The sequence below is a fragment of the Microtus oregoni genome, unplaced genomic scaffold (assembly GCF_018167655.1).
Source record: "Microtus oregoni isolate MIOR12 unplaced genomic scaffold, Mior012 000082F_ref0000272, whole genome shotgun sequence".
In the NCBI taxonomy this organism is placed as follows: Eukaryota; Metazoa; Chordata; class Mammalia; order Rodentia; family Cricetidae; genus Microtus; species Microtus oregoni.
The window spans coordinates 212,445-231,308 of record NW_024544542.1 but is presented as its reverse complement, the minus strand read 5'-3'; the positions used below and the strand labels follow the sequence as shown (position 1 = coordinate 231,308).

Genomic DNA, 18,864 nt, shown 5'->3' with positions numbered 1-18,864 from the left:
TTTTCTTTTTTTTTTTTTTTTTATAATTCCATGAGTTGGAGACAGTTTCATTGATAGTCCAGGCTGTTCTCACACTCACAGTGATCCTCTGGATCAGCTCCTGCATTCCAGGATTACAGGCATGAGCTGCCATGCCCAGCTGTATAATTCTTCTGTTCTTGTAACACGTGTGTCATTCTTCCTGATTCAGGTTTTAAAAGCATTCCGTCTCCAAGGCCATGAAGGACCTGTTTATTCCGTGCACGCTGTTTACGTGAGTGAGCCACCTGATGTGGTGCATTCTCTGATAGCTTCTGCAGCTGCAGATTCCACAGTTCGACTGTGGTCTAAAAAGGGCTCAGAAGGTACGTTTGGAGGCTTTGTAATCTAGGTAAAAGAAGTAGAAGCTGTGAAAGACTAACAGCTTACAAGAGCACTTGTAAGTGCCAACATTTCAAGCAACTTTGAAGTGTTACTCTAATATGAATGTTTCTTTTCTGATTTTTCAAAAATATCCCTTATCAAAACTATTTGCCTAAGTAAATTCCAACTAAGCCTTTTTAAATGAGCTATTTTTTTTTCTCTGATCTTGTTGAAATTCAACATTTAATTAGTCAAAGGCACCGAGACCTGGGGTTGACTTCTCCATCTCTTTGCTGACACCCTAGACTAGTGATGCCATGCAGCTTCTTTAGGTCGATAAGCTCAGGGGTGATTGTTCATGGTGAGTTTTTGTTTTTTAGTAAAATACCTTCAGACCTTGACCTTCGGGGATTCAACTATTCTGACTGTCTCCCTTTCTCTTTTGCCTGGAACTACTGGTGAGTGTCCTCCCATTTATTAAAAGAACAGCATAAGAAATGTTTGGGACCTTGATTTTGCATCTGTTACATTTGTCTCTCTTGTATTGGTGATCCAGCGGATGACCTCACACATGCTCAACATCCCTCGACCACCGAACTGTACTCACAAGCCCTGTATCTAAATGCTCTTACGAAATAAGCAAATTGGGCATTGAGATAAAGGGAGATAAAGGCAGAAGGATCAGGAGTTCAAGGCTAGCCTGGACTACTTGAGACTCTGTTTCAGAAACAGAACTACAGCAGATAAACTGAGGTGTTGGTAATGTAACATTTATTACAGTATTCAAAAACAAAGTCTAGGGGCTGGAGAGATGGCTCAGCAGTTAAGAGCACTGCCTGCTCTTCCAAGGGTCCTGAGTTCAATTCCCAGCAACCACATGGTGGCTCACAACCATCTGTAATGAGGTCTGGTGCCCTCTTCTGGCCTGCAGGCATACACACAAACTGAATATTGTATATATAATAAGTAAATAAATATTAAAAAAAAACAAAGTCTAGCTCATAAAATTAGGGCAACTATTAGAAATTTTGGTAGCTGAGATTTTATTGATGTAATACATTGCAAAATTGCTATTGCTGCTCATTGAATTTTTCATGGATGTATATAAATACAATTTGGAGAAAGTAGTTCTTTGATTGGGCTAAGTTGAAAGGTACTTAACTGTGTGAGCTTCTCAAGATGAGAACTCTTCATGTCCTGCATGGTGAGTTTAGTTTGGCTTCCCGTTTTCTTTAGCCACAGAAATGACAGTTGATGGGTCAGTGATTCTCTTTACCTCCTCCTTTACCTGGGGGACAGGCCCTGCTGCTAGAGGCATAGCCAGGAAACTCTAGCCTCTCCTGCTCTCTGTCCTCTATGGCAAGAGCTGGAGCTCTGGTTCCATGTTATGCAAAGGGGGCTGGGAAGTGAGGTTAGTTTTGCAACACATACCTTTCAGTTATCTCAAAGTTCCTATATTTGATTATGTGCTCTTTTATTTTAACATTTAATTCATTCTTAAGCCAAATGTAAAATCCTTGAAGTCAGAAAACACCTGTAAAGATACTTAGGTAGCAGCTGATGCTGGGCTTAGAGGGTCTTCAGTATTCAGCTAGGCTAACGGTTTTTTCCCCTTGGTCCACTGGCTAGTATTGCAGAAATGCACCTTACTTGTTTTTTCTTGAAATTTATTTTGGTTAGGGGACAACTTTTGGGAGTGCTTTTGTCTGTGCACTCTGAGGCAAGGGCTCTCTTGTTTATATACTTCATGTATTCTAGGGTAGGTGGCCTGCAACTTTCTGCTAGTTCTTCTGTCTGCCTCTTATCTTGCCGAGGAAGTGCTGGGATTACAGATGCACAACACCACATCTGGCTTTTTTTATGTGGGTCCTAGGGATTGAAGCCTTCTCCTCAGTCTCCTTGCTCTTCACTTGCACTGTCTTTCACTCTCCTTCTGTCATAGTGCTCAGATTGGGCGCACTGTCTCAGTACTTGCCATAACCGCTGATTAGAACTGTGTAGAGTGTCCCTTTATTCCTGGGGACAGGTTGGACCCTTTCAGCTGATTTGTGTGATGGTGTGGGGAGCAGAAGTTAGTTTCTTCACCCAGTGATCATAGCTGCAGTACTCACAGCCATGCCTGTTTTCCTTCCCAGTCCCGGTGTTGTCGTGTGGTGCTGATGACTGCAAAGTTCACATAGCTGTTCAACGGGATGGCCAGGTAACTAATGTTTTTTATTAAGAAACTAGAATTGTGTTTTGCTTAGCAATGCATCTTAATGTAGAAATTTTAAAATAGTTGCAAAATTCCAGCTGTTCAGTGTTTTCAGTGCTGTTCTATCTTGTGAACGTTTAAACTGCTTGAAGATAGTGACTAGGCCAACTAGTCACTGAGGTATCACATACCTCACTGACCCTCTTCTTCCTAGTTTCAGAAAGTGCTTTCTCTCATTGGACATGATGACTGGATAAGAGGAGCAGAGTGGGCAACCTTTGGTCAGTATGAGATTTTACTAGAAGTGTGCATGGCAGGGACAGATTTGTTTTCTTTGTGTTACATTGTCTACTGTCCCAGTCAGAAAAGAGACTTAAGTTGCTAAGCATGCATCTGGAGATTAGAAGACAGCACTGGGGAGCAGGAACAGGGTTTCCTTTCAAATCCCAAGATCACACTCACTGAGGCTCGGTGGCAGGTACCATTGCCCACTGAGCCATCATTTCTCTGGCTCAGAAAAGGGGATTCTTAACTCTTGTTAGCTATTGATTGGGTGGTGAAGAATGGAGTAAACTGATATTTACAAGATGACAGTACTTGTCTTATTTGTATGTAGATGTTCTTGAAGAATTCTTTCTAGAACTTTGTGGCCTTGCTATAGAGAACCACCTGTTGTTATATACATATTTATTAACATTGTGTATATATTTTTGCTAATGCCATTAAAAATGAATTCCAGCCAAATAAATGAAGGATAAGGAAGCAAAGTCTAATATTTTTGGATCTAGAAATATACACATCATAGATGAAAAAGTCTTATACCTAAATTTACTACATAACACTGTTTTAAAAAGTAATGTATTTTCTAAATAGGTAGTGACCTTTTCCTAGCGAGCTGTTCACAGGATTGCATGATAAGAATATGGAGACTGTATAGGAAACCACCGCTTTTGAAAAATGAAGGAAACTTAAGAACTGTGAGAATGAAGGAAAGTACTTTCACTGTACGACATGGAGGTGGGTAACAGTGACGTGTTTGTTGTGACATACTCAGCTCTGCTAGCTGTTTTATTTGTCTGGGTCTCCACACATCTGTGTGAAGGTTAGTCTTTTATTTTTATGTGAGATCTATTATTTTTCATGTTTGAAACCCTTCTATAAACTGTGTTAGTCAGGTCTTTTTAACTGTTGAACGTTATGCCTACTGTTTACCAGTGACTTAATCTGTGAGATGTTGCAAGCATAGCCTCGGAAGACCTAAAAGCCTAGTGTGGATTCTGGTCCTGTGGAGTACGTTCATAAGAGACAAGCTAAATTCTTTCTTTACATTTGAGTGTCATATGTAATCCAGATTTTCTTATAATGTTGTAATAGACTGGCTTGCCACTCATAGATCCTATTGGAGATATAGCTAGGCCAAAATATGAAAGTTTTCATTTCTTTGTTTTTAAAGCCTGTAATATGAATTTAGCTTTCTTTATTCATTTATGCTAAATTTTTTAAAAAGTTGATAGTTATCAAGTAAATAAACAAGGAGGCTGACTCTCCTGCTTGTGTTACTTATTTGTTTGGTTTTTTGTTTTTCTGTTTACTTAACACAGGGTATCATGTATTCCAGGTTGGCCTCCTTGACTCTTGAACCTCCTCCTCCTTATACCTTCTAGATGTTGTTGTATTGGAGAACTGCACCACATTGTCCTGTTAATGTCAAACTGGCTGTGCTGGACACACTCATTCTCTCAACTGAGTTAAAGCCCCAGCCCTTGGTTTTGCTTTAATACTACTTTTTTTTTTTTTTTTGCGGGGGCGGGGAGGGTGTATGTATTTTCAGTTGTGCTGGAAATTAACTCAGGGTTTGCGTGTGCTAGGCAATAGTGACTGAACTACACTCGCAGGCCTGATTTTTGAGCTGATATAAATTGTATGTGTGATGTTTCAAAATGTAAATGTGTGGTTTTGCTTTTTAATCGCTATGTAACAGCCTTTTCAGGAATATTTCAAATAGTAAAATATATTCTTTAATATTTACTCATGCCCACATAGAGAAAAATGTAGGGGAAAATTCATTTTTAGCTCTTTTTTTAGTGGGTGAGGTTAATGAAGTTTAGAATTCTTGTTCTTTTTGCTGTGAATCTGGATTATTATGTTTTGTTCTAATTTCTTGCCATAATTACACAACAGATTTGATTCTGCAAGTGTTCCTTTTAAAAGAGCTGTGAGGAAAGGGTGTCTGTCGCTTCTGTTGTAGATACTAGCATCACGTGTGCAATGGCCCTGGAGACCCTGCTGGCTGGACATGAGAACTGGGTAAACGCAGTTCATTGGCAGCCTCCATTTTACAAAGGTAGGAGGGAAGTAGAGAGCTCTTGCTTCCAGGATTAAATGTAACCGTGTTTTACATATAAACAGTATTACAGCTGACTGGAGGATTGCTTTGGGTATACCTGAAGTTCATAAACGTGAGGCGTTTGTAAGCTGGCCTGTGTAATTACCGTACCGACAGCAGCTCCACTGAAACTTGTACTCAGGCAGGCTGACCAGTTGTGTTTCTTTAAAGTTCCTATGTGATTCCATACTGGACCCTCACTCTTGGAAGTGTGGAAGTGGTGATAATGGGAGATAGTATTTGTGAGAAACACCTTTCCCTTGTTTCTTTTGCCTTTAACCTCTGTCTCTGGACGGGCAGGGTTACCCTCAGACTGCTGCTAGTATACGGCTAGTTCTTGTCCTTAGGAACAGGAGTCATTGATGCGCAGATGACCACCGACCACCGCTCAGCTCTTGGGTTGAACACATTTGCCACAGTGTCTTCATCATTTTATCTTTTGTAGCCAGCTCCAGTGTATGCCATCTAGCCTTGTCTAGTGATTTCTCTCTTCCCAGCCCATCCCCTCTCCATCTCCTGACCCATGTGCTCTGTTGTCATTAACAGATGCCTGTACCTGCTTTCTCCCAGCTCTGTAGCTGAGGGCAAACAAGCTGTGCGATTTACTGTTTCCTTTCTAGCAGCTCAAGTTTAGTTCAAAACTAAAAAAAAAATATTGGTGAGTATGATGGTACACACATGTAATCTCACCACTAGAGAGGCTGGGGAAAGGGGATTGTGAGTTTGTAACCAGGCTGAACTACATAGTAAAGTCCCATTTCAGTAGAAAAGAAAGAGGTGAGCATGGTAATATATAGTGATAATTCTAGCCGTCAGGAGTCTGAGATAGGAGGATTACAAGATCAAGGCTAATCCATCTTGAATAACAACACCTTATTTCAAATACACACATGTATACACAAAATAAAAAGGAAGAAAGACTATACACTCATTTTTGCTAATTTGAAGCTGTGTTTCTACCAGTAAAAATAAGAAAAAGAGGGACTTGAGAGAGCTATTTGACACCTTCTTTGGATTTTAAGGGTGCTTGCACTTACACACATAGACACATAATTAAAAATCTTTAAGTAAGTAAAGAAGAGGAAGCTGTTTTTTTGACTGAGCACTTACACCAAGACCAAGTCAAAGATAGAGAAAGTCAAAGTGGAATCACTAATTTCACATTTCCATGCTCGAATGAAGCTCTTTGTTTGGCCTTCAAAGAAAGAGGTGGGGAGTCGGTATCAGAGGCTGGAGGGATGGATCAGTTCTTAGAGTACCCCCTGCTCTTACAGAGACCCGAGCTGGTTCCCAGGACCCATGTCAGGCAGTTCATAAAGACTTGTAATTCCGGGGAATCTAATGCTCTTTAATGACCTCTGCATGCACAGCATAAATCCCATACAGGTGAGCAGATGCCCTCACACATACATCTATAATACATAGTTAAAATGTTCAGAAAGGGCCTGGAGAGATGGCTTTTGCAGAGGACCCAGACAGTCCCCAGCACCCATGTCAGTTCACTATCAGCTGTTAACTCCCAACTATAGAGGGATCAGACACCACTGTACATACTCACATAGAGATGTAAATACAGACATAATTCAAAATAGTAAAACAAATTTATGTTTAAAAATATATATTACTTAAAATTTTTGTATTAGAAAACCTCCAGCTTTTCTGTAGTTCAAGAACTTTGAAGCTTTCCTCCATTCTTCTGTAGAGACGCAGTGCTAAGTTCAATGCCTGTCAGACCTAGGCATGTTTATTGAACTTGAATTTCATGTTTATGTAGTGATGGACAACATTGTTGTCATTGACAAAACTTGGTACTAATATGTACACACCATTTTTCATTATACATGTACATATTTAGACATAGAAATATGTTGGTTCATGTTGCTAGCTTATTACTCTATAATACTCCATTGTCTGAATCTATCACAACTTGTTTATGTTAAAGGTAGATCTTATGGCTGTTTGTACAGTTTTGGAGACTGGTTCCTGGGCTGGTCTTGACCTTAAAGCAGTTGTGCTTTAAGTGCTGAGGTTATAGGTGTGGGTTCTCACATCTGGATTTGCACACCTTTGCTGTTGCCATCAGTGCTATGCGCCTTTCTGTTTTGTTCAGTCAGACTCAGACTCCGCTTGTTGATGGTTTAAAAATACGGTTTTTTCTCTGTAGATGGTATTCTGCAGCAGCCAGTGAGACTGCTGTCTGCCTCCATGGACAAGACCATGATTCTCTGGGCTCCAGATGAAGAGTCAGGGATTTGGCTAGAACAGGTAAGGTGTGGATATTTAAGCAATACAAAATGGAGCTTTTTAAAGTCAGTATATCCACCCCAAATCTATATTCCTAGAGCTGTAAATTTTCTCTCTTTGTATACATTAAATGAGCTATAACTTCGTCTCTGGACTGCTTCTCTAGTGTGAGAATTGGACCTGTTGATTGATAACTGTTTTTCTGTTCTTGTGTAGGTTCGAGTAGGTGAAGTAGGTGGAAATACCCTGGGGTTTTATGATTGCCAGTTTGGAGAGAATGGGACCATGATCATCGCGCATGCATTCCATGGAGCACTGCACCTTTGGAAGCAGAGTACAGTAAACCCAGTACGAGCATATGGACTCCTTGCTGACTTGTGCTTTCCCAGTAGACACATTTAAGCAGAGATGACTTTCCTTTCTAAAGATAGGTTGTGGTATTTAAACCAAGTTAGAAGTTTGGGCTTTTCTAGGAAGGAAAATGCAGAGTTGTCCAGTAGTGTGACAGTACTGAATGATGCCCAAATGTTATTCATGTGGGACTGAAATGTGGCTCTGTGGCATTAGTCTAGTTTATGTGAGACCCTGGGTTGTCTGCCCTTACCTCCCATTGTGTACAGATGAAAGTCAGTCTGAATGCTAGCTAAGTTTTAAATTTAATAAGTAAATTAAATAAGAGTATTGAGTGAAATGTGACTTGGATATTTTGAGTGTGTATCAGATAGCTTCCTTTTAAAAATATATTTTACATATTTTTTTGTGTATGTGTTGGTGTATAAGTGTAAAGGGTAGAAGACAACATAGACACAACTTTCTCCTTATACCATGTGGGTCTTGGGGATGAAGTTTAGGTCATCAGGCTTTGTGACCAGTGTCCCTATTTGTTGAGTCATCTCACTAACCTAGTAGCTTCCTTTCTAAAGTACATATTCATGGATTTGCATCACTTTTAGTTTATGGCCTTTGAAATAATCACCTCTGAGGTTTTAGCTTCTTGTTTTATTGAAGACTTAGTCTTACAGCCTTCATTTGAACTTAGCCTTTAAGATTATTTCCACAGTTAAAACAACCAATAAATCTATGACAATGTTAGTTTAGAACTATTTTTTTAAGGTGAATTCTGTTTCCTTAACTCAGACTCTTTGAGGGTGTTTGCAGAAGGAAAACACTAGATGAGGGAGAAGGCCCCCAAATCTGAAAACAATTTCACTGTGCTTATGCATAGGATTTACCATGTGTGGGGTAGAGAGTTGATTTTTTCTTTTTCTTTTTTTTTTTTTTTTTTTTTTGGTTTTTCGAGACAGGGTTTCTCTGCGGCTTTGGAGCCTGTCCTGGAACTAGCTCTGTAGACCAGGCTGGTCTCGAACTCACAGAGATCCGCCTCCCGAGTGCTGGGATTAAAGGCGTGCGCCACCATCGCCCGGCGAGAGTTGATTTTTTTCAAGTGGGCTTTTTTTTTTTTTTAGAACAGTGGTAGATTGACCACAAACTGAGCCTGAAGCAGAGTGCCTGCATACCCCAGACCCAGTGCTCATGGGCTTCACTGACTATCAGCAGCCCACACCAGAGTGCTCCATTTATTTACAATCAGGATTAATTATTTAAAGATTTATTTTTTAGGTGTTTGTGTGTGGGTATGTGCATGTGAATACAGGTGCCCAGAATAGAGACCAGAAGAGGGTGCTAGATTCCTTGGAACTGGAGCTGTAGGCAGATGAGAATTGATTGGCATGGGCTGGGAACCGAATTTGGGTAGTCTGGAAGAGCAGTGCACGCTCCTAACCACTAGCCGTCTTCCTAACCCTTCAAGATTGATTTTTATTTATTTTTCAAAGATTTATTTTGTATGTGTGAATGAACATATGCTCAGTGTTTGTGCAAGTGCTCACACTTGCCTGTGCACAGAAGCCAGGAGAGGGTCAGATTCTTTGAGAGCTGGAGTTGTAGGCATTTGCAGGATGCTTGGCTTGCTCCATGGGTGCTGAGATCTGAACTCTAGTCTTCATGATTCTTCAGCAAGCACTCTTAACCACCGAGCCGTCTCTCCAGCCCAGGGCTGTTTTTTATGAGCAAGTAGAGAGTTGCTACAGGAGACTGTACTAGTAATCCCAAAGTGCTGTCTGTGAACTGCAGCTTGTTGTAATCACTCCTTAGAGCTTAGCTTTAGAACCTGTATAACTTAGTTTAATTATTTATAGAACAAGTATGGTAGTTCATGCCTATAATTCCAGCACTTGGAGACAGATATAAAAATAACAAGAATTCCTTGCCAGCCTCTGGTGTGCAGAGCAGAGTTTGGGACCAGTCTGTGTTACATGAGACCCTGTTTCAATATAATAGAAGAAAAAGTATTATTGACTATATCGTTAGGCTTGGCTTTAAACGACCTGCTAGTTGCATAATCAATTTCATTTCCTCTCTTAGTTTTATTCCCTGTTTAGTTTATTAAGAAAGGCTCTGGGGACAGGTACATGGCACACCCTATTATTACCTGTATACATGGTTGCTGTTGTGAGCTGAATAGGTGGACCAATTTGATGTCGTTCATTTTTCTGTCCTTTATATCCATAAATCCTTTAACTTTTGTTTTGCTTTGCTTTGTCTTGTTTTGTTTTCAGACAGGGTCTCTCTATGTAGCTCTGGCTGTCCTGGAGCTCACATATAGACTAGGCTGATGTCACAGAGCTCTGACTGCCTTTGCTTCCCTAGTGCTGGTTTTAGGGTGTTTGGTACCACACCTGATTCAGTTTTTTAACTTAATATAGAAACCCTTTAGGTCCACACTCAAATTTAGTCTCATTTTACTCAATATTCTTTCTTCATTATGGAGTTTAATAAATACTCAGCAATCATGTAGCATGTGCTATCACTGCATACTTCATGAGTATAAACTCAATTCTAATACATTTGTGTGGTGGTCACTTTTATTTACCTGTTTTGCAGGAGAGTTGATAGACAGGTAGTATCAGGCTGTCTTGACTGCTGGGAAATTTGCCATAAACACTGTTTCAAAGGATGTGGTTGATTGGGAAACAATCAGCTCCTTTTATTTTATGATCTTGTCTTGAATATTTAGTTTTACAGCTTTCCTCTTGATGGTCCTTGTTTATCTTGGTATATGTTATCATTTTTATTGCAGAGACAGTGGGTTCCAGGCATTGTCATTTCAGGACACTTTAGTGGTGTCCAAGACCTAATATGGGATCCAGAGGGAGAATTCATTATCACCACTAGTACTGATCAAACAACTCGCCTTTTTGCTCCATGGAAGAGACGAGGCTATCAGGTAAGATACTTTCCTGCTTAACTCAAGACCTTCTTTCCATTTGAAATCTCATATGGAACAGTCTCCTCAGCTCTTGAAAAGGACTGATTTTGAATCATTTTTATTTTATCTATTGTGTTTTAACTTCAGGAGACTTGGCATGAGATTGCAAGGCCTCAGATACATGGTTATGACCTGAAATGTTTAGCGATGATTGATCGGTTTCAGTTTGTGTCTGGAGCAGATGAAAAAGTTCTTCGTGTTTTTTCTGCTCCTCGGAATTTTGTGGAAAATTTTTGTACCATTTCAGGGCAGTCACTGAATTATATGCTTTGCGATGTGAGTATTCCTCTAAATCTTTTATTTCGATCTTTTTCTTTCAAATTTAAAAAAGTTTGCTTCAGGCTGTAGATGTAGCATACAGGTAGGAAAGAAGTCATATCACATGTGTCTGGTTTGATAGACTTACATGAATTGTCGCATGTAATGATGTAAATATTAAACACAGGCTAGAGAGATGGCTCAGCAGTTAAGAGCATTTGCTGTTCTTGCAGAGGACCTGAGTTTGGTTTTCAGCACCCACAATAGCTTAAGCATATTCCTGGCTTACTCATATCTTAAATTAACCCATTTCTATTAACCAGTGTATCGTCACGTGGCTGTGGCTTATGGGGTTAAGTTCCATCCAGTGTTTGTCTCCGGCAGGGGTTACATGGCTTCTCACTGACTCCGCCTTTTTTCTCCCAACATTCAGTTTAGTTTTCCCTCCTAGCTCTATTCTGCTAAGCCACTGGCCAAAACAGATTTATTCATTAACCAATAAAAGCAACACATAGACAGAAGGACTTCCCACACCATCTAGCCTTAATGAAAATGTTTTGATAGGACTTCATTTATATTACAAGTACATTTTTATTTTTGTTTATTTATACCTGCTTTTTGCATAAGATTTGGGCTACTTGCAAATACCTGTGAATTTTGTTCTAGAATACAGATTGTATTTCTTAGCATGTATATGGCCCATGGTTCTAGCATTGAAGAAAACAAATAGCATGGATTATAAGATGATAAAGTAGGTGATGTATGCCTTTAATCTCAGCACTTGGAAGTCAGAGGCTGGCAGTGTGTATGAGTTCAAGGCTAGCCTGGTCTTTATAGTGAGTTCTAGATCAGCCAAGGCTGCATAACTGTCTTAAAAATTCAAATAAATAGTGAGTAATAAATAATAAAGTACTGGAAATGAAGTGGGAAGACAGTTGACTATAGAGAATGGTTCTCTTGCACATAGTGTCTGTGTATACTTTATTACTAAGAGTTGGGTCACAGGTAAAAGGTAGAAGAGAAGGAGAACCAGCAAGCAAGGGAAGGCCAGAGCTGTTGGGGCTCAAGTGAAGAGGGAATGAGAGTTGAAGGCAAGTGTGCAGGGCTTTAGGTGGCAGGTACAGTTCATATTGTGCTGTTGAAAGAATGTGATGAAAAGCATTTTGTAACCAAGAGTATTGTGTGGGAGCCCAGAGATTAAGGGGGGGAAGCCAGGAGCAGTGTGGGAAGGGCAGGAGAGAGCAGAGTGGTGGGAAATGAAGTTCAGCTTTATTTGGCAGCACCTCATGGCTCAGCTTTCTCAGTCGCTGAAGGCAGTTGTTTCTTTCTGCTTGCTCCTGCTATTGCTGAGCAGTTGGAACAAGATCCAGAGGGAGCTCAGACTAGAGCAGGTCCAGGATCTGACCAGCTCTAGGAAAGGAACGAAGTGGGGTTTTCTGGGATTCCAGGAAAAGTTTAGCTCCAGACACATTTGATCCTGTGTGCTAGAGCACAGGTGCCCTGTGGCTTCCAGTGGTTCTCACTGATTTTGACTACTTGGTATTTGATATTAACTGTTGTTGGGTAAGCATCAGGCTTGCTTCTCACTGCCCTTCTCTACAGTGTAGAGTATCATGCAGCACCTCACTCCCAGGTAGCCATTCTCAGACATTTGCTATTTTAAATTCCTATCATTCATGAGTCTAGTTCCAGCCTGTGTGTTAAAGTTGAATTGGTAAGCACTCAGCATATGGTTGAATACCATTTTTGATAGTTAGAGTATGGCTCACATGTGAGTGCAGGATCTAGGCAGAGTATTGTTTCTTCAGATCATACTTCACAAAGTTATAAAGTAGCTTTAAGTTATGTACATATGTCTAATAAAAATGACATGACCTTGCTTTTTTGAGCAACATCCTTGTTTCAGGGACATCCCTTGAGGCTTTCTTGGTGGGTGGAGTTTGACCTTGCATTTCAGCCAGGTGGCTGGGTGGCTTACCTGGTAGAGGTGGGATGGTGGGTAGAGCCTGTCTGTTGGAGAGGGGTTGTTGGAAGTGGCACCTGCCAGTTCAGGAGTTGGAAAGATGGCAGACAGCCACACAAATCAGGCTCGAAACATTCTCAGCATTTATGAACATCACTTTTTTTGTGGTACTTGAGGTATCAGTAACTTTTAGTGTCTGTAATGTACATATTGTGCTTTTCATTCTAGGAAAACAATGAACTTCCAGAAGGAGCCACTGTTCCTGCTTTGGGGCTGTCAAACAAAGCTGTCTTTGAGGGTAAGGATTTAGTCTCGAAAATTATTGAATTTACTTAAGATTTAGTTACAGATTTCCATGCACCCATTGCTCCTTTAGGCCTGTTCTAACATTTTGTAGTAACTGCTCTGTTCACATGTGGCCCACTGGCACAGGTGCAGTTTTCACCAGGACTTCACAGAGCACTCCAAGATTGTAAGCAATTTGAAGGGTCAGTTATATATGCCAGAAAACTTGGAAATACCTAGGTAAAAGCAAATGGACAGAATCCTTATGGAATTCATTCCTGCTTTAAGAGCTAGTTAGGAAAATACTGAAGTAGAAAAGCCTTTGCAGTCTCATGGACAGAGCTCTGAAATACACTATTTGGAAGGGCGGCTCCTCTCTGATATGTGGCTTTGAGACATTGTCATGACAACTCCATTCATTTTGTCTGTGTTTCTCTAAACTAGGAGACTTGGTCACTCAGAATTCTGATGAGGAGGAGCTCTTAACTAGCCCTGCCTTTGGGTATCCTGAAGTGATTTTTCAGCCTGCTATCCTTTCTGGTAAGACATGACGAGCAGACAAGCTACGCACAGTCTGTACTCTGTCGCTGTGTGCCTATTTTATTTTCTTGTGCTTTTATTTTCTATTTGGCTAAATTTGGAAAAAGACAATTGTATTAAAAATTTATTGTAGAATTAAAATTGTATTGCAGAGCCTCCCACTGAGGATCACCTTCTGCAGAACACCTTGTGGCCTGAAGTTCAGAAACTGTAAGTGAAGCTGTGGTTTTAGAGTCATAGCTTGAGGGTCCCTTTAGGACTTGACTTTCTCTTCCCCTTCCTCCTACCTACATTTACCTCCTTCCCAATAGAGTTTCATGGGGTGAGAATCAAATCTCACATGGATTTGTTTTTCTTCTTTATGTTGGTTTTTATTATGTTTATTAGTTGGTTGGTGTTAATTTCCCAGGTAGAGAAGTGTAATATATATGTGCTTTTGTTTGTTATTCAACCAGTTGGTTTTTTCTTTGTTGGTTCCCATCAGCATCTTTTCATGGTTGTTTGTTGGACTGGCGGACATTAGACATGAAAACCTATGTGTTAATCTGATCATTTTGATGAGTTACATTACCTTTGGAAGCTAAGGTTTTTCTTTGGTTTCTTACTTTTCCCCTAAATAGTTGCCTAGGTAAAACGTGATGTTCTTTAAGGAGTTGTGTGTTAGGTCAAGGGAATGGTCCTTTTCACTTTGAAATTTTTTGCAATGTAAGAATAAATACATTGCTAATTCAGAAGCCATGTTTTCTCCTTAAATTACAGGTATGGACACGGCTTTGAGATAGTTTGTGTTACTTGTAACAATTCTAAGACTCTGCTTGCCTCTGCTTGTAAGGTAGGACATTTATGGTGTCTGTGTATGTTTTACTCGGTCATGGGTATTTTGGGTCATTGAACTTTTTGTAAATATGGCAGATATAGGCAATAGTCCACATGAAATGAGCCTTCCAGGTGCCATTGCCTGAACCTTTTTTCTTATGTTCTCTTTTCCTCTTCTCTCTTTAAAAACATGTGATTAAATAGATTTTAAATCTATTTTAGCTACTCATTTATTCTTAGAGTTGATCCTTGAACAGTTTGGGTCTTGGGGTGCTGATCCCTATGCTCACACTAAAAAAAATGCATATGACCTGACCAGTGATTAACCACTGAAGAAAATGTCCTCAGCAGCCAGTTAAGCAGGCCAGGTCTTTTCCTCACGGGAGTATGCAGTGACTGCAACAGCATGCTCCTTGTGTTGTCATAAGGAACTTTGGAGACAGTTCTCTAGTATCTGTTTGCATGTTTCAGATCTCGTGCTGTCCTCAGTCTGGGCTCCTGCAGTGTATGAAGGGTGCCTTGGAGAACCTCCAGAACAGTGGTCAGGGCTCATATTGGCCAGGGCATCACGTCTACACCAAGCTGTAGAATAAAGAACATGAGATTGAGGCCCTGTGCAGGGCCAGTTCAGGTTCCAAAGAACTGAGGCTTCCCCAAGTTTAGTGCAGATGATCTTTGTAATCATTACAGCTTGAATGGAAAGGCATCCTGGCAGCCGGGAGCAAAGGAATACGACACAGCAAATGTCACACAGAGATTTATTGGGAAAAAACAGGAGGGTGGCTGCCTCAATTTGGGTGAGAAACAGCAGCAAACTGAACAGGATACAGAACTTATACAGAGTTTCTTGGGAAGGGGTGGAACTTTTCAGGGTGGAGATTGGTGGGGTTTCATGTTCTGTAGGATGGGGGCAGGGTCCATCAGTAAGATAGAAGCTAGCTTACAGTTTGGTCAGTCAGGCCATTTTCATACTAGCAAGGAGCTTGGCGGCATATAGACAGACTTGCTGTTGGTGGAGAATCTTGGAGTTCTGCATCCGGATCCATAAGTAGTAGTAAAAGAAGACACTGGGACTGGCAAGGGTCCCTGAAACCTCAAAGCTCAGCCCAGTAATACTGTTCCCCCTGACAAGGAAGCTCAGCCCAGTAATACTGTTCCCCTGACAAGGCCTCGCCTCCTAATTTCTTTCAGATAGTGCCATTTCCTGGTGACCCATTCAAATTTGTGAGCCTATGGGGGTCATTCTCATTCAAACCAGCACACTATGTGTGAATTCTTTAATGGGTGCTAAGTAAGGCTGTTTAAGTTATACAGTTATCCCTTAGGATCTTTTCAGTAGCACAGAATCACCAGTGATACTGTTTTTTCTATTGTTGTGATAAAAACCATGACCAAGGCTATTCTAGAAGGAAGGGTTTATGTAAGCTTACAGTTCCAGAGGGTAAGAGTCCATCACTATCATAGTGGATAAGTGTGTCAGCAGGTAGGCATGGTGGTCAAACAGCTAAGAGCTGAGAGTTCACATATCAGGCCATGAGTCGGAAGCAGAGAAATGGGGAGAGTCTTTTGAAACCTCAGAACCTTCCTTGCCTCCCTAGTCACTGAAGACCAAGTAGTCAAATGTCCAGACTATAAGGGGCATCTCATGCAAACCACCATGCCAACTTTTTATTCTTTCTACTGGCAATATAGTCTTTTGAAACCTCAGAACCTTCCTTGCCTCCCTAGTCACTGAAGACCAAGTAGTCAAATGTCCAGACTATAAGGGACATCTCATGCAAACCACCATGCCATCTTTTTATTCTTTCTACTGGCAATACCTTTCCTTCCCCAATCCCTTTGTGTCTGTGTCTGTGTGTAACTTCTCGAAGTACAACAAAGTGCACCTAGATTTGTCTGCATCTTTCTTCTGTCTCACAGCACTGTGGCCAGTCCTCATAACCTAGAAACTAGATTTCCAAAATAAGGCATTCATTCCACAGATTTTAATATCTTGTATTTTTATTCAGTTAAAAATACTTTTGCAGGGGCTGGAGAAATGACTCATTGGTTAAGAGCACTGACTGCTCTTCCAGAGGACCCGGGTTCAATTCCCAGCACCCACATGGCAACTCACAACTGTCTGAAGATCCAGTTGCAGGGGATCTGACACCTTCACACCAATGCACATAAAATAAAGTTAAATAAAACCATAAAAAATATTTAAAAAAAAATACTTTTGCAGGGGCTGGAGAGATGGCTTAGATGTTAAGAGCACTGACTGCTCTTCCAGAGGTCCTGAGTTCAATTCCCAGCAACCACATGGTGGCTCACAGCCATCTGTAATGAGATCTGGTGCCCTCTTCTGGCCAGCAAGCATACAGACAGACAGAACACTGTATATATAATAAATAAATAAATAAATAAATAAATAAATAAATCTTTTAAAAAAATACTTTTGCATTGGCAAAAAAAAATACAGGCAGAGGCAGGCAGAGGCAGGGGATCTCTGAGTTCAAGGCCAGCCTGGTCTACGGAGTGAATTCCAGGGCAGCCAGGTCTATATAGAGTGACACTGTCTCAAAAAAATTAAAAAAAAAAAAAAAAAACCCAAACCAAGAAATTCTGCAGCCGGGCGATGGTGGCGCACGCCTTTAATCCCAGCACTCGGGAGGCAGAGGCAGGCGGATCTCTGTGAGTTCGAGACCAGCCTGGTCTACAGAGCTAATTCCAGGACAGGCTCCAAAGCCACAGAGAAACCCTGTCTCGAAAAACCAAAAAAAAAAAAAAAGAAAAAAAAAGAAATTTTGCAAGCTTTGACCTCTTGGCTATTTTTAAATGTATTCTAAAGTTTCCATAAACAAAGTATTTTCTAGGTATTTTTTCTGATCTGGGTAAACTCTCAGTTGAAAAGAGTGGTCTATTGATAGCATCTTGGTGACTCTTAGTCACTGGCTAATTGAGGACGGCATTGTGATCGTCATGCTCTCAGCTTTCTTATGTAGGATTTGAGGTCTCTGACTATACTTAGGGTATTTGCCTTTTTCTTTCAGTTCATACTTTGGGTTTTGAAGCTCCATTGATTGATTTGTTTGTAAATAGTTAACAGTGACTTCCTCTTCATTTGTCTTACTTTTTATTGTGGGGTGACCCTCTTTCCCGTAAACTGACTCCTTGTTCACCAGACTGCCGAGAGACTTCTAAATTGTTAACCACGCACGTAGTACACACGTGTCTTGTTGTTATTAAAAGTTCTAACATTCTCATTACGCAGGGTCCTTGGAGGCTTTTGTGGAGACACATAGATAATACATTAAAATAGAGCCACAGAAACACCATACTATTTTTGATGTGTTGTTTTGGTTTGTTTCGGCTTCCATGTTGTTACTTTCTAATCTCTGTCCTGCAGGCAGCTCAGAAGGAACATGCAGTTATCATTCTTTGGAGCACAGCGTCTTGGAAACAAGTGCAGAGTCTTGCTTACCACACGCTGACTGTCACGCAGATGGCCTTCTCACCTGATGACAAGTTCTTACTGGCTGTTTCCAGAGATCGAACCTGGTCATTGTGGAAGAGGCAGGATGTGGCTTCACCTGAGTTCGGTAAAACAGCCTGTGTGGCAAGGGTATCACTAAGACTGTCACGTCCATTTTGTCCACATTTAGCAGCTGTGAGATCAACAGAAAGGTAACAGGGCGGAGACAGTCTCCTAACTGGGAGGGCTCAATGCTCTTGGACAACTGGGGAGCACTCGGCTTTCCTTGTCAGATTCTATTTAAGCCTTTTTTTCCCTTTTAAGATTTATTTCTTTATAATTTATTTGTGTGTGTGTGTGTGAGGTGGGGGGCAGACAGACCATTCCTCATGATAATGTGAAAGTGATAGGCCCAAGGTACAGACTGTATTGCAGATTTTGAATCTAGATCTTCTGAGCATGTGATGTAGTGTGGACCCACAGCTGTCGTGATGAAAGCCACTACTCCACAGCCGCCTTGTGTGAGCTGTGATGTGCAATGGACTAATGTATTAGATGCATTTTTGACTTAACAGTATTTTCATTCATGATTGATTGTCAGGGTGCAAAGCCACTGTAAGTCCAGCGCATTTGTTTTTCTTTGACATCACTAGTGATTTCCTAACTTGCAGCACTTCATTTTAAAAGTTGAACTGCTAGACCACTGAGATGGCTCAGCAGGTAAAGGCACCAAGCCTGAGGACCAAGTTCAGTCACTGGAATGAACATGTGGAAGAGAGAGCCGAGCACTACAAGCTGTTCTGACATGCACTCGTGTATGCTTGTACACACATGACTATACACACCCACTAAATAAATAACAAATGTTAAAAAGAAGCACAAAAAAATGTTCAAGTGCTGTAGGTGATGCAGGTGTTAATTTGTTATATCGTCTTGGATTATGAATTGATAAATTTATTCTTTTCATAAGCTGTTACATATTCCATATAAAGTGTTGTATGGAGGGGCCGCGTTTTTGTCCCGGCCACCCAGCTTGAAATAACCACACAGAAAC

The 18,864-nt window shown here is 40.7% G+C and overlaps 1 protein-coding gene across 1 annotated transcript in view; it reads left to right on the top strand.

Annotated features, from left to right (window-relative positions):
• LOC121441854 (elongator complex protein 2-like) overlaps positions 1-18,864 on the top strand; it is a 42,276-nt gene that overhangs the window by 16,634 nt on the left and 6,778 nt on the right. The window contains exons 4-18 of the mRNA XM_041643173.1: positions 191-344; positions 723-800; positions 2,478-2,542; positions 2,751-2,817; positions 3,410-3,553; positions 4,785-4,880; positions 7,087-7,187; positions 7,383-7,514; positions 10,306-10,452; positions 10,582-10,770; positions 12,944-13,013; positions 13,445-13,540; positions 13,693-13,750; positions 14,300-14,372; positions 17,745-17,937. Of these exons, the coding sequence (XP_041499107.1) occupies positions 191-344; positions 723-800; positions 2,478-2,542; positions 2,751-2,817; positions 3,410-3,553; positions 4,785-4,880; positions 7,087-7,187; positions 7,383-7,514; positions 10,306-10,452; positions 10,582-10,770; positions 12,944-13,013; positions 13,445-13,540; positions 13,693-13,750; positions 14,300-14,372; positions 17,745-17,937 (1,663 nt within the window). The remainder of the gene's footprint in view (positions 1-190; positions 345-722; positions 801-2,477; positions 2,543-2,750; positions 2,818-3,409; positions 3,554-4,784; positions 4,881-7,086; positions 7,188-7,382; positions 7,515-10,305; positions 10,453-10,581; positions 10,771-12,943; positions 13,014-13,444; positions 13,541-13,692; positions 13,751-14,299; positions 14,373-17,744; positions 17,938-18,864) is intronic.